Raw genomic sequence first — 16453 nt, 5'->3', positions numbered from 1 at the left:
CACAATGCTAGAAAATGCTGAAATAAAGCTTACTGAGTATCTAGCAGATGTCGGCCATGGTTGTCAGTAGTTATCATCAATGATAACCTGCCATCTTCTCAAATACACATTAGTTATGCCTTCTCTGGCACAAAATAATAGTATCTAAAGATTAGTATTCCCATTTCAGATTTCAAGACATAAAGGTATTTACTTCCTGAATGCAGCTTTCTCTTTAGTGTGCCTTGATAGTATCAATAATAATGTTTATGACCATGGAAGGTATTAAAATAGACATAATAAATTTACTTAGAATTTTCAATTTATCCACGGTAAGAGTCCAAGAGACATGCACTGTTAGCTATGATTCTCTTTATGATTAATCTGATCTATACAAATAATTTGAAACTGTATATCTTCATTAGGGTTGCTATTGCTATGATGAAACACCATGACCAACATCAAGTTGGGGAGGAAAGGGTTTATTTGACATATGCTTCCATATCCATAGTCCATCACTGAAGGAAGTCAGGAAAGGAATTCAAGCAGGATGGGAACCACCTGGAAGCAGGAGCTGATGCAAAGGCCACAAACGGTGGTTGCTTACTAGCTTGTTTCCCATGTCATGATCAGCCTAGTTTCCCTCCCTCCCTTTCCTTCCTTCCTTCCTTCCTTCCTTCCTTCCTTCCTTCCTTCCTTCCTTCCTTCCTTCCTTCCTTCCTTCCTTCCTTCCTTCCTTCTCTCTCTCTCTCTCTCTCTCTCTCTCTCTCTCTCTCTCTCTCTCTCTCTCTCTCTCTCTCTCCTTTTTTCCCTTTCCTTTCTTTCTTTTTTTTAAATTCATCTATTTATTTTACACTTTGGCCCCAGCCTTCCCACCAACCTCCCTCCCAGTTCCTCTTCCCCAAATTGCCCCTCCCTTCAATCCCTTCCTTTTCCAACTCCATCCAGGTCTCCTATGACTATTGGTAAAACATGGCATATCAAGTTGCAGTAAGACTAAGCAACAGAACAAGGGCAGTTCAGGCTACTTATCTGCTACTGCTAGGAGTCTAAGCTGAGGTCCTCCCTACAGACCCCTGGGTAATTCCCCTGCACCAGGCTTCTGCCGACCCCCAAATGGCCACCAGCAGTCCGTCTCAGCACTCTCCCCCACTTCACCTCCCCAACCTGATCACTCATGTCCCTATCCCCACCTACCCTCGGTCTACTCATGAAATCTCTTTTATTTCCCCTTCCCAGGAAGATCTGGGTGTCCCCCCATGAACCTTCCTTGTTACCTAGTCTCTCTGGATCTGTCAATTGTAGCATAGTTATCCTTTATTTTACAGCTAATATCCACTTATGAGTGAGTACACACCATGTTTGTCTTTATTGGTCTGGGTTACTTCACTCAGGATGATTTTTTTTTCTAGTTCATCCATTTGCTTTCAAATTTCTTAGTGTCCTTGTTTTTAACAGCTGAGTAATACTCCATTGCATAAATGTAACACGTTTTCTTTATCAGTTGCTACTTAGAGGGACATCTAGGTTCTTTGCAGGTTCTAGCTATTACAAATAAAGCTGCTATGAACATAGGTGGGCAAGTCTCCTTGTGGTATAATTGAGCCTTTCCAGGTATATGCCCAAGAGTGGTATAGCTGGGTCTTGTGGTAGGTTGGTTGATTCTGTTTTCTGAGGAACTGCCACACTGACTTCCAAAGTCAGCCAGCTTTCTTATCACTAGCCCAGGGGTGGCCCCACCCACAATGGACTTGGCCCTCCCACATCAATCACTAAGTAAGAAAATACCCTGGGAGCCTGGATGGGGCCGAACTAGGCCCTCTCAATGGGGTGAGAGTTGCGTGGTTGATGTGTTTGTGGGTCCCCTGGCAATGGGACCAGGACTTACCCCAGGTACACAAACTGGCTTTTTAGATCCCATTCCCTATGGTGCAATGTCTTACTCATCCGTGATGCAGGGGGGAGGGGTTAGGTCCATCCTCAACATAGTATGACAGCCTGTGTTGACTACCCAAGGGAGGCCTTACCCTCTATGAGGAGGGGATGGGGGTGGGATAGGAGTAGGTGGGGGGTAGCAGGAGAAGAGGAGAGAGGGAGAACAGGGGCTGGTATGTAAAAGGAAAAAAATGTAATAAAAAATTATATATTAAAAGATAAAGAAAAGAAAATACCCAACAGGCTTGCCTATAGCCAGATCTTATGGAGACATTTTCTCAGTTGAGGCTCCCTTCTCTCCAATGACTCTAGCTTGTGCAAAGTTGATGTAAAACTAGCCAACACGGCATATGTCAATTATGGAGAATGCTCTGTTACAGCATTCTGGTGCTCATTTGCTCTTAATAAAAATTCACAAGTGTCTTATGAAAGAGAGGCAATGTTTATTCTAGAGAGGAACTGAGTGTGGTATTGGGGAGATGGGTTGGTGGGTAAAGTACTTGCTGTAAAACTGTGAGAACATAAATTTACAACCCCAGCACCCATGGAAAAAGCTTGGGATTTTGGTATGTATCTGCTACCCCAGCACCTGATGTGCAGACAGCTTGTACCCTGGAACACACTAGCCAATCAGTTTATCCAAAACAATTCAGGTTCAGTGAGAAATTATATCTAAAAAAAATGGGATGAAGAACACAGAGGAAGAGACCTGATACACACCTCTTCTGTTTACATGTGCACACATAGGCATGCACACATACATACACACAATAATAAGTAAATAAATAAATACCTCAGAGAGGACTTCTAGCAGATTTTCCAGTAATATTATTCTATGCCCCTCATTTTTAATTAGAAAACCAATTCTTAGTGTGGATGGCAATTAACACAGAGACCTAAACTAGAAAATATGAAGAGTGAAGGACTTTGGAGGCTTCAGCCATAAATGAGATATCTGTATCAAATTCCTCCCCTAAAGACTCTGGGATCAATGCTGAAGAGTAGATCAAAAGATTGTAAGAGCCAGAGGTGATAGAAGACTTGGGGGTACTAGCATTTACCAGACACAACAGCACTGAGGCACATATGAACTTGAAACTCTGACAGCATGTACAAGAACTGTATGAGGTCAAGCCAGACAAAAGCCCAGCATGAGAAAGAGACGTGGACACAAATTTCACCCTTAACCAAGATGCTGTTTGTAACTGAGAGCTGGGACATAGTTTTCTTCAATGGAGTGACACTGGTTATATCAATCACAATCGAGGCCAAGCCTCATACTCAACTACAGCTGGTCAATACCAAAAGGGCTCCATGGTGTGTGTGTGTGTGTGTGTGTGTGTGTGTGTGTGTGTATGTGTGTGTGTGTGTGTGTGTGTGTGTGTGTATGTGTGTGTATGTGTGTGTGTGTGTGTGTGTGTGTGTGTGTGTGTGTAAGTATGCATGCACACACTTTGTTTTGTTTTTGTTATAAGCCATAACATGAAATAGACAGGGAAAGAATATGTGAGGGAGTTGGGGAAGGGGAAGGGAAAGAATATATTCAAGAGTTCATATGAAAAAATAAAACAAAAATATTAAAAATTAAATTGATGGACATACTAATAAATTTCCATATCATTATAAAAAATAATTCTTGAATTCCAGTTTATTATTTTGGATAATACACTGTATTGTAGTTTAAGAGATCCTATTAAGTTTACAAATAAGCACTATTTCCAAGGAAAATGATTCAATTAAAGATATCTTATTGAAGGCTATTAGGTTTCATTGGCTAGATTGGAGTCTTCCTCCATTAGGATTAATCAACTCTAGAGGGACTCCCAGGAACATACACTACCACCTGCCCCAGTGGAAGATGACTATTCTTGATTTAGATTTTTGGAATGTCTTTTCTCTACTGTGAATAAGCAGGGTAGTTCAGAACCTAGCTTTCAAGATAATCTAGAAATCAATGACTTTGGCTGTATCTCAAACAAATAGAGGTTCTTTAGCCTTATTAAGGCACTTATGTGGCATCCTCATCTTGTTTCTTCGCTCCACAAACAATGAACAGACTGAACCACTCTTAATCAAACACTAATAATCCTATCCTTGCTGCTTAACCATCTGGGAATTGACTTATGTCTTGAATCCTTATAAATTCCCAGGGAAGCTAAATGGTTGAAATTCAATACTTTAAAAGAAAAAAAAACCCTCCAAATTGGATGACACCCCTTAAAAGTGAGTTTAAATGAATATTTGAAGGTAGATGGATTGATCAATAGACACTAATAAATATTTCTGAATGTAAACACTAATATAGAATATAGTATCTAAAAGCAAAAGTCAAATATCTAGGTTAATATCTTAGCTCTACAATCTATTAACTGCGCATCCCTGACCAATTCCCAAATGTTCTCATTATCATCTTTACTTGGAGACATTACTTTTATGCTTGTTTTTAACAACAAATAAAAAGATAGTTTAAAAATGTCTTAGCATATTCTATGTTACAAATATATAAATATTCAGTAGCCTGTAACTATTTTCTTATTATTTCAACTATATTTTTATTTGAGAAAAACCCTTCAAAGAGTCCATAGAATACTTTATTATAAAAGCATCCATGTTTTAACTGAATTTTTTCCCTTATTTTTTCAAGAAGTTTGACTTCTATTATTGAACTTCTCATTTCAATATTATACTGAATTTTTCTTTTAAACTCTAAAAGCAACACAAGCTCAATCCAAATAATAGAAATGCATGAAGGCAATATATACATGACTGCCTCCTCAGGGTAACCAGCATTGACATTCCGGATTATATCTGTACATATACTTATGTTAAAATAAATCACAATATGAAGATTTATGGACATGTTAACAATATAGTACAGCAGAATACATGTGTTTCTTTTCCCTAATGCCTGTGTATATGTTTGTATATGTATTTTATAGTTGATAAAACCATAATTATACTAGTTACAATAAGCTACAATATTTTTACTCAAATAAACACACAAAATCTGTTACATCAAAACATGTATCCTATTCATTCAACAGTTGCACAGTACTCCATGGTATAAAAGAACATGGTTTATGTAACTATTACTCTGTTTAAGGCTATTCAGATGATTTCTATTCCAGAATCAAATAGAAATACAAATCTTAGTTCAAATATCTTATGTTGGTTTTTTTAAAGATGAGTGAAGTTGACAAGTTAGATCTTTACTCACTATCCCATCCCAAGTGCTATTCAATGTTTTACATGTATTATGTATGCCATTTAACCTTGATACAACCAATGAAGCGTCATTACAAATGCTGTTTTTAAGTACAGTGAACTTTAGGCTACTGGCTAGTGACGGTGAAGAAGATATTTAGAGCCAGGCAGCCAGGTCTCCAATCCCCTTGCACAGCTGTTATCCAGAAATCACCAAATTATTTTCTTCAACTTACACTGTTTCATTACATTATATGTTTTACAAAGTATTAAAAATCTTCCATCACACCCTAAAGAACAGCTTACCTAACCAGAGACTTGTGTGTTCCCTTAGGTACACAGGAATCCTATCTCTATTACAAACACAATTGAATATATTCCCTGTACTCTGAATAGCCCTTTACATGCATAATTTGGCTGTATCAGAGACTGCTTCCTTAGACATCTTACAGCAACTGGGATTCAGCAATGGCTGTATTGCTAGTGTTCAAAATGAATTTAGCATGGGGTGCCTCTGCTAACAATTTCCAGATTTATACTTGAGGAAAAAAGATGCTGGGAATTTTCCACTCATAGCTTGTGGTGTTATAATTTTTATTTAAAATGTCTCCAAGCTTTTAATCTTCACAATGAGGTCATACTTCCTTCCAAAATCAAATTTCTCAAACTTATTAGCATCTAGTGTTTGCATGTTTATGATTAATTTTATTTACTTTTTTCCAAAAATGTTTTACTCTACAAGGGTTCTAGGGACTTGAAGAAATGGAGTGAATTTTATTATCAAAGTGAACTAACTTAAGCTAAAAAATGTGCAACTGCTCTCTCAGAATAGTGCAACGTAAGGTGTGATACTTCAGTTTTAGACAATATGGTGAGAAAGGAGAAAGAATTGATAAATGCTAAATATTGTCCTGAGTTTAGCATCATATTTGAGAGAGAAAATCTCTGAGGCACAACGAGATAGAACACTGAGAAGGAATTTATTATTGCTCATAGCCGGGTAGAGGTGGCTAAGCAAATAATACATATAATATTTATGCCTCAAGAAACGCAATTTGGGATGTTATGTGTTGAAGATCCTTGGGCTGACAATAGATATTTCACACCCGCACAAACACTACTGATCTAGCAGCATCTATGAATGACCCAGGGCTGAACTGGCATCACTGCCCCCATTATTAGCAATTGGCAGGGAGGCAAGGGTTCCTCTGGGAAGACAGACTGAAATGATTTGTCCTGAAAATGTCTTGCCTTGAGGAAAATCCATAGCAATTGAAAATGAGTTCCCTTTGGAGAGACAATAATCCCTCCCCCAAAGAGGAGAAAGAGCATACTGAAGTGCTACACTTGGAAGTGTTGGTTTTCACCAAATTTGACCTGTTTGTAACTTTCTGGGCCATAAGAATTTAGGAGCTTCTGGTACAGCTTTATGTCTTTGATAAAATTAAGTAAGGTTAGCTTAGAAAAGGGTAGATGGTATTTTTTTTTTTCAAACAGCTTAAGTTTAGAAACTGGTTAAAGTTTCTAAAACTGGCAAACGTTACCATATTCTACATCATCTCATTTGCTGTTAAAGAGAGTGATTGGATCTAATTTACATTGGAGGAAACAGAAAAAGTGGTAACTCCCAAAAGCACTTCCTGCTCCTCCGTGGGCTTGTCCTGCACCTCTTAATGCAGATGTCCTGGAAGCAAAGCCAGAGTCAGACTACAGACAGGAGCAAAGTTTCCTCCCCATAGGAGCAGGCCAGTTTGTCGAAATTAAGCCTCCCTGGCTGCTTAGAAATATAGACTAGGTCAGAAACTCTGAGGGCTGAGACCTTGTGATGGGTGGGGGTGGTAATGCCTGAGGCAGGATGAAATGAGAAGGCCCCAGGTGGCTAGGTAGGACTGAAGAGTGCTAGCCCTCACTGTGGGGCGCAGCTAGCCACTCAGGGGACACTTTCCATCAGCGTCCCACCCCCACCCCCACCTCCGCGCTCCCCTCCTGGCTTGCCCTAGGCTGTGGTCACTCACTCACGGTCCGGGACACCTTCAAATCCCGGTTGAGCCAATGGCACAGGATCTCCGACATAGCTCACTGGGGCCTTCGACCACTAGCAGGTGCTAGGAATTTGCCAGGAATGCAATCTGAGGGACTGCGTCTTCCCGTCGCCCAGGGCAACCAGTTGCTAAGGAAGCGCAACCAGGCTGGAGGTAAGTAACGGGCTCAGAGAGGAAGAGACACCAGAGCCCCGCCAAAGATACAGAAATTGTTGTCTGCCCCCTACTGGCTTGTAAGACCTCAGCTTATGCTAGTGAACAAGACTCTCAAGAGTCTGATCAACAATAAGAATATTCAATAGAAAGTTTCTTTAAAAAATTATCAGTTGAATTAAAACTTTCATTTTTCTTCCGTAAATATCCAAGGGTAGATTATAAAGAGTTACTTGAGATCATAAGCTGATTTGAAAAACGATAATGTGTACTAAAATGCAATTAGTTTTATAAAAGCACTACTTTAAATTATTCATTGTAATATCTTTTGTAATTTTAATTTTATACTATCAATAAAGTCCAAGCTTCCCAATCAGATATGTGTGAGTCTTTCTGTTGGGCTTTGATCTCACAAGTTCTTTGCCCAAAAATAATGGCTTACCTTCTTTGAACCTTGCTGTTCCTTCCTATAGATACAGATACAATGCTTGCTTTGCAAGTTGTCAGAATTAAAAGAAAATTCATACGCTGATGCCTGGCTCCCAGTACAATCTCAGCATATGCTTCAAACTTGCCTTTTCTTCTAAGGCTATGTGAGGTTTTGTATTTTATCTGTGTGCTGAATTTGAATATATGAGTTGCTTGTATTTCAAGTTTTTAGGAAATTATTTCATATAGCTGTTTTGAATTTAGTCATGAGTGGTTCTCCATCTATTGCCACGTAGAGACTCTTGTAGGTTTTAAAATCTCAGTTGGTCTTTCACATGTCTCTCATTCAATCTTTCACTTTCTCATCACCTCCAATCACTATTTTCCTCTCCTCAGTCTTACAGTGACCTTACTCAATTGACAGACACTGATGCAATAAATCTGTTTGCCTTCATGGCCACAGTAATCACCAGACTAAGTGTTCTCTTTATTCTGTCCTGTATAACTGGTACAATTCCTAAAGTTTTGTCATCTCTCTTCATTTAGAAATCTCCATGAACTTCACTAAATTGCCTAGACACTGTGACTCCTTCAATGAGCCAGTGAAGAATCCTTAGGGGGAACAGAATAGGACTGAGTTGAGTAGAAAATAACAGAAGGCATTGGATGTAATAAGACAAAATATTTGTATTTGCTTTATATATGTCGTGTATGTATTAAGTTTTTGTATGTATGTTTGCATGTGGAGTAAAAGATTTTTCTTACCAGGGTCCAATGGATAGTTACAAATGCATGGTCACACAGACAGCTTTGATTAAACTACTTGTGACACAAAACCATAACAGAAAGTCATGAATGTGAGACAGGAATTTGTAAGGGAAGATGATGTTCAGACAGATGTGATGAGATCAAAGAAGGTGTAGTGAGAATATCCATAATGAATTTTGTGCTTGTGCACATGTATGCACAAACACACTCAATTGTCAATGAATGAATTTAGTTAATAATAATTGTTTTAACTTTTTAAAGCAGTGTGCTAGAAGACAAAGACCAACTGAAAGTTCTTTATGTTCTAGTTTCAACTCAAACTTGTTTATAAGCCACAAACTTTATTGTAGTCCCAAAGTCACTAACCTCCATACTTCAACTCTTGATAAGATTTTTATTATGATTTAAATATTACTATGCATCAAATTATCCTGTATTTCTGAATACTTCTGACCCACTAATCTTATTTAAGTTTATTATTTCCTCTACTTTACACGCCTTAGTCGTTTCTGCTTTTGAACTAAAATTAAATGATAGGCTTTCCCAGTTACTCTATTGCTGTGGGATGTCTTTCTGTATGCTGTGAATATATGCTGTTCCCATTGGCTGGTAAATAAAGCTACATTGGCCTATGGCAGGGCAGGGTGGAGCCAGGTGGAAAATCCAAGGGAGACAGTGAGAGGAGAAAGGATAATGGGACAGATGCTAAATTGCTGTGTAAGGAGAAACACGTAATGGGACACAGGTAAAGCCACAGAACACACAGCAATACATAGATAAACAGAAATGTGTTAATTTAAGATGAAAGAGCTAGCTAGCAAGAAGCCTGCCGTAGGCCATACAGTTGATAATTAATGTAAGCCTCTGACTGATTATTTTATAAGTGGCTATGGGACTGTGGGGCCAGGTGGGACTGGAGAAACTTCTGCTACACTCTATAATGCAGGTTGTTCTATTCAGTGAATGTTTAATTCCACATTACAGCCCATTTAATTCCATCATGAGCAACAATGTCATGCAAATTCCTGACTTTTAATGACTAATTGTACCAAATCCTGTTATTTAACTGAAATCAAATTTCTTTCCCAAAGTTACTCAGATAATACTCAGTGACCAGCATTTCTTCTCAGGTCCAGTTGACTCAGATGTACCAGTAGAAACCAAATGGACACATTTGTTTCCTATTTTTGCAAATCTAGAACTGTTGAAATTCTGTGGTATGAATCAGTGGGCCAAGAGGCCTTTTAACACACATCACTTAATTTATAATATACAAATTATATTGTGCAAGTTATTATTCCTTTGTGTTATGGGCTGGGTGAAATTCCTCTGGACTTAAAATGGTAATCACAAAAGGATGTGTGAACAAGGGAAATGACTTTTCCCATGTTTTGCTTTTGTAGTTATGACCATACTGGAAATCAGTGTGTAACTTTTTCAAATTCTAAAAATAGGTCTACCATATGACCCAGCTATAATATTCCTGAGGACACACCTAAGAGGCCCTATATACTATTATAGAGACAATTGCCTATCTGTGTTCACTACTACTCCATTCACAATATCTAGGAAAGGGAAGTAACTTTAATGTCCATAAAATGAAGAATAGATAATGAAATAAAACACATATAGGTACTTATTGCTCTACAAAGAAAATGAAATTATTACATGTAAGTGGAGAGAGCTTGAAAAAGTTAAACACGGTAAGGTAAACCAGGTCTAGAGAGAAAAATAATGCATGTTCTCTTTCATATGTGTATCCTAACCTTTAATATTTATGTGTTTAACTTAAAGTACTGGAAAAGGCCAATAAACTAGAAAATTACTTCTGGGGTGGGAAGAATGATTTTAGGAGAGGGGAGATAGGTGAGTATGGTTGTATGAAGAGGAAAAGGGAAATCATGGAGTGTGGCTTAGTAGGGGGAGGAGGGAGGGATCCTAGTTTCATTTTCCTTGCTAAGACAAAGGGTAACTAAGGGACCAAGGGACCTGTAATAATCATTTATCAGTTGCTGTGACAAAACAACACGACCAAAGCAACCTATAGAAGAAACAGTTCATTTTGGCTTAAGGTTCCAGAGGGATGAGAGTCCATCATGATGGAGAAGCATGACATCAGCAGCAAGCAAGGGTCAGGAGCAGGCAGGAAAGAGCTCACATCTTCAAATGCTAGCACATAGGAGAGAGGGTGACCTGGAAGTGGCACGAGACTTTACACTGTCAAAGCCTGCCTCCAGTGAGTCCTTCCTCCATCAAGGCTCTACCTCCTAAACCTTCCCAACTCCACCACCAACTGGTAACTAATTGTACCTGGACAGTTCTCATTTCTCATTCAAATCACCACAATGTCTATTCATGCTTACAACTCCAGGTTATATCCCATTGTGTTGAGAAGTCATGGCAGGAGTTTTAAACAACTAGTCACATCACATCCCCAGTCAAGAGCAGAGAAAAATAAATACTTGCTTGCTTGCTTGGACTCAGCCATATCTATCCATTTCTATACAGTTCAGAATGCCCTGCCTAAGGAATGGTGATCCATTGTGGGTTGGATCTTACCACATCATTGATCTTACTGAAGGCAGTTCCCCACAGACATATCCTCAGACCAACTCAAATGTAGTCAGCCCTTCATTGAAACACTCTTCCTAGAAGATCTTAAGTTGTTTTAAGTTAACAACAAAAGTTCATAATAATAGGAAGGTTGGGGAGAGAAGAGGATGGAGGGAAGGATAACTGATACTTAAGATGTTTGAAAAGGCCATATGTAAATTTACTATTCTTTACAGTATACCTGACACATATATTTAATGGACTAACCTTATATGTGGTAGGGATAATGCTCTTCCCTAATGCTGGGTGTGGAATATTTCCCTTCTAATTCTTGGCCCTCAGGGGGCCTCTTCTAATCTCTCATTATTATCTATTATCATTATCATATAATTATTATCTATTATCATTACTCTTAGTTACTCAACATAACATGATAGTAAGACCCTATTGCTTAAGACACCATAGAGTTGAGTCATTGGAGAAGGGAAAAGCAAGCTAGTACCAACCTGTAAGCTTCCTTCCTCCTAGCCAGCTCTCATAGTCAGGAAAGGCACTCTGTAGTATTCTGGTAAAGAAAAGCCCTCACCAGCCTTAGCCCACTGTGAACCTTGTGACCTACAATGATGGTCAGCCTTGAAATATGTGCCTCTTGTTGCAACAATGGCATGAATGTTATGTTGATAACCAACTACTTTCTGGCTGGATTTAAGGCCCATTTCACAGGACAGTACTCAGGCGTGGTACTGCAAACCTGGCCAAGGACCCATGGCTGAAGAAGTCAAGGACCACAGGGGAAGGCCTATACTATTTTGCTGAATCGACATAATACCAAACTACCTTCTAAATATTTATCATTTACCCACAGATTCATTCTGCTTCCAACTCTTATCAGAGAAGCTTTATTTTGCAAAAACTGACTGTACTTCATACAGAGATTCATGACTGGTCAAAGTACATGAAATCAGTGATGGTAGAGTATTAGGCCCAAAGTGCAAAGAACGCCAATATCACATCCCCTTCCTTCAAGACTGAGAGAGTATCATGGAAAATGGGGTAGAGATATGACATAAAGATGAAAGAAGACTGTACAGAAACACATTGTGTCTCTGGACGTGACAGGTTGTTGCATTTACAAACTCATAGCAGCTGTGGTTTCCTCTACAAGACCTGCCTGCATGAGATAAACCCAGTCAAATTCCCAGCATGGATGGGAGAGGTACCCACAAGTCTCCATCCCTATCTGAGGAACTGAGACAGTTGAGGGCTACTGGTAGGTTGCTCATGCTCTAGGGGGTGACCTTATACTACTCACAAAGGGCCACATTAATTGTCCTCGGTACCTTATGAAAAATTGGAGGAAATATGAAGTTTAGAAAGAGATGAAATGGGAGAATCTGAGAGGACTTAGAGGAGGAAGGGGGTGAAGATGACCAAAATATATTGTACACATGTATGTAATTCTCATTAAATAAATAAATGAACCCTTTAAAAATATCCTGTGAGTCTTATATCTTAGCCTCACCCCCTAATATTATAAACTAGGGCCAGTAAGATGATTCAGAGGGTGATGATCTGAGTTCAATCCTACATTAAGGTAGAAGAGAACTAATTCCACAAAGTTGCCCTTTCGCCTCCAAACACACTCTGTAGAATGTGCACACCAACATACACACACATGCACACACACACACAAAAATAAAAATTTTAAGAAGAAGATTACAACCTACCAGAGCTCAATCAACAAACAATAATGAGAGTCTCTTCTCATATTATTTTATACTTTCTCACATTCTTCTGGTGTCTTTTGAACCCAATAAATCTTTCTACACTTAAGATGATCAGTGCTGCAGCACTTTTCTAAGAAAAAGTAGCTGGAAGGTCCTCAGCAAGTATGAATATTGCTTTCAAAACAAGGATAACAAGAGTTTATGTGATTTCTCACACAACACGTATGTGTCATTCACTGAATGTCCGTAACAATGCATAATTTATTACATACTTGATTCTGGGTCATCATGAGCTAATAACCTTTCCTGCTACTTGAGAAATAGCCCCAGAAAAACTGTAAGATCTCAGTATCAGAGGACTTATCCTTCTTTTTTTTTAAAAATTGCATTTTGTTTATTTTGCATGTGAGGGAAGGGCATGTTAACATGAGCCACACAGAGCGTGTGGAAGATAGAGGGCAAACTGCAGAAGTCAGTTCATTTGTTTCACTATTCCAGTTCCAGGGATGGAACTCAGGTCGCTGGACTGATGGACTTGGCCTACCCAGTGATCTCCCCTTCCCTCCCTGTATCCCAGATCACACTGCAGATCACAGAAAGGAAGAGATCAGTTGGTTGAGAGCTCTAATGGAACCATAAAACCATTGATTCAACCTCTGTGACATTCACTAAATGATGACATCTAGTGACACCTGATTATCTTGATGACAATATAACTGAGACCAGAGTGGATGTAGAAGGTTAAGTTTGTTCTTTGATAGCATTTGAAATGGTAAGGTAAGGGTTGTTTATTTTTGTCCCTGTATGAGTTTATATAGTAATAGTTCACATGTTTCTTCTAAAATGAAAAAATAACATGATTGATTAAGGGTTCTGAATATGGCTTGAATAAATCAAATTTTACTGAATATAAATATTTACAACAGAAGAATACTAAAGCAAGGAATGTATTTTATATACATTTCTAAGCACCAGTACTGACTACATGAAGTTAGTATAGGCTTTAGGTCTGGTAAATTTTATTTTTACCTACATGTGTTTCTTTATAATGAAGTTTTTTTTTAACTTGCTTTTTAATTTATTCTTTGAGTTTTTAACATCATGCATCTCCATCCCATTCATTTCCCCATACCTTCGTATCCAGCCTCTGCCCTTGCAGCCTCCCCTCCCCAAATAAAATAAAATAAAATTTGAGAAGAAAACAAAAAAGCAAAGAAAAGAAAAATCAATCATGTCATGGAAGCTGCAGTGTGACACAGTGTGTCATACAGTCATCAATTTCATCCATGTATCTTTACATTCAAGTGTTCTTTGCAAAGAGTCACTGGTCTGGTTCTACGACTGGTTTCTGCTACAATATAGGAAGGAGTTGGGCCCTCGCTGCAACTCCTCAGGGTTATCCTGGTGTTGCTCTGTGTCATGGAGATCCTACAGCTTTGGGTCTGCAGGACTGGTCCCTTCACATGCTCCGGAAGATTACAGATGGTGTGGATGTTGGGGTGGGTCAACTCATAATGCTGGTTCTGAGCTGAGCCCGGGTAGTTGCAGGATTGGTCAGCTCACCAGCTCTTTCTTGTCCTCACCACCAGGGTGAGCGCTCCTTCATTGCCCTGGCTGGTTCACCTCTTGCAGCTATGAGCAAGGGGTGGGGCCAATTCACCTGCTTTTGTGTCCTCAGAGTTGGTTCTCCCACACCTATACCTTTAAGGCCAGCTCTACGGTATTGCCAGGCATGTTGTAGGGGCCAGTGTGCTACAGTTGATGAGGAGCAGGACAAGCTCTCCTGCTCTGATGAGCTCAGGGCCAGCTCTCCTACCTGCTTCAGGCATTGATGGGGAGGGGGGGGGCATGTCTCTCCCGCCCATGCTACCACATGACAGATGAGTAATGGAGACAGCTCTCTTAAGCTCACAACTTCAGGGCTGGCTCACCTACACCTCTGCCAACAGGGATGGCTCTATTGTGCTGCCCAGGCAAGGTAGAGGGCCTGTTCTCTCAAGTATTGCAGCTGGTGGGGACAAGGGCAGCTCTCTTTAAAATTATTTTTTGGGGGGAGTTAACATAACTATATAACACACATCTATGTTCATTTGCTTCTATGTGTATTCACCAATGTATATTCTTATTTCATCATATTTTTTTGAGATTTCTGAACTCTTATACCTGTTGTGTGTCAGAGTTTCTTCCCTTAACACAAAGCTAGTTGCTTATTTTTTGGATTAATATAATCAAAGATTCTGAAACACTGGACAGCTTAGCAGGAAATGAGTGATCTTTTTGATACATTAGGTTTTATTCAGTTAAGTTGTCATTGGAATTTTTTGAAGTTCTTCTATTCCTAATTGAAATTTTTTGTTGTTACATTTTCAGAGAGAATATCAAAACATTTGCAGCTTCATACTCATTTCACTAGACTACTACCTTTCTGTTGGCATGTGTGGTATCATGTATTCCAATAAATATCACCATAATAATTTTGTAAGAAGTTTTGAAAAAAAAAACAAAAAAAAGGAGAAGTTTTGGAGTAAAGGTAGAGAAACCTGATATTTTAGCAGCATTTTATCCATATATAGCCACCATTAAGTAAGATATAACATGCTATGGTTTAGTTTTCTTGATTGTTTAATTTTTAGCTTTTTTTGAGGGAGGTATAGCCACGGAAACTCTTCTCCATAGGAGTAAAACAATGTCAGAAGACTGTAGTAATTTATGAAACCAGAGAGAAGAAATATATGTTCTGTACTGAGTGGTGCTTTCCAGACTCTTAGATTTTGTCATTTGGTAACATTCCAACTGCATATTTGAAAGTGTGTTAAAGTTGTCAATTTTATGTGGGGTTTTTTTTGTGAGAAATAACATAAAAGCAAATAGTGCCATATTCTCTGGCAAGTTTTGCATGTGCAGCATTTTGTACTCAAAGAAATAGGAAACATAAAATCTGATTAAAATTTTAGAGATAGTGTCATTATAGATTGGGTCCATGGTTGCCCAACTTCCCAGAAGCTTGATATAAAGACAGTGCTAATGAAAGATTCTCAATCTCCATGGTGTTTGCAGCCTTCCTTTTTAGAGAGCTGAGAGAGAGAGAGAGTAGAGGGAGGCAGGGACAGAGAGAGAGATAGAGAGATAGAGATAGAGATAGATAGATAGATAGATAGATAGATAGATAGATAGATAGATAGATAGAGAACACAACTATGAGTGCTTGTCATGGCTTGTGTCAATTTCTTCTTTTAAGATATCAATTATGTATCCATTGCTTAAGGAAAAATAGATGTTGAAAGAAATATGAAAATATTTTTATTGTACATTACAATTTTTAATTGAATCTGAAAGGTTTTTCTACAAAATCCATATCCACAAACTTCACCTGAAAATTTCACGGAAGAACACAGTCTTTACTGTGTTCAATTTGGAAAGATAAAAATATTCCTTTCAATTATGTACCCAGGAGAGACTGATGAATTTTTGTATATTTAACCTGGATTTTTAAATCATACTATTCTAAATTTCATCACAAAGTAAAATCCAAAGTGAGACACACATTTGTTTCTGGTTACTAGAAAATTTTATAGTTATGTTCTTAAGGATTTGATCCATGCCTGTGATTTAATTATCAATTCATCCAAAGCAGTGCTTCTTAACCTTCCTAATGCTGTGAAC

The 16453-nt window shown here is 38.6% G+C and overlaps 1 protein-coding gene across 5 annotated transcripts in view; it reads right to left on the bottom strand.

The window, feature by feature from the left end:
• Positions 1 to 7283, bottom strand: part of Spef2 (sperm flagellar 2) — a 167325-nt gene extending 160042 nt beyond the window's left edge. For 3 of the 5 annotated variants that reach the window (XM_042261438.2, XM_042261439.2, XM_042261440.2), the window contains exon 1: positions 7134 to 7277. In XM_042261438.2, coding sequence (XP_042117372.1) covers positions 7134 to 7191 — 58 coding nt within the window. In that variant the 5' untranslated portion in view covers positions 7192 to 7277. Of the gene's footprint in view, positions 1 to 7133 lie in introns of all 5 variants that reach the window. The other 2 variants (XM_076551770.1, XM_076551771.1) reach the window with 2 other exon arrangements.
• Between the last annotated feature and the right edge of the window lie 9170 nt (positions 7284 to 16453).

Source organism: Peromyscus maniculatus, chromosome 15 (assembly GCF_049852395.1).
Source record: "Peromyscus maniculatus bairdii isolate BWxNUB_F1_BW_parent chromosome 15, HU_Pman_BW_mat_3.1, whole genome shotgun sequence".
NCBI classification, from domain to species: Eukaryota; Metazoa; Chordata; class Mammalia; order Rodentia; family Cricetidae; genus Peromyscus; species Peromyscus maniculatus.
The sequence above is the reverse complement of the archived record's forward strand: the minus strand, read 5'-3'. Positions and strand labels throughout refer to the sequence as shown.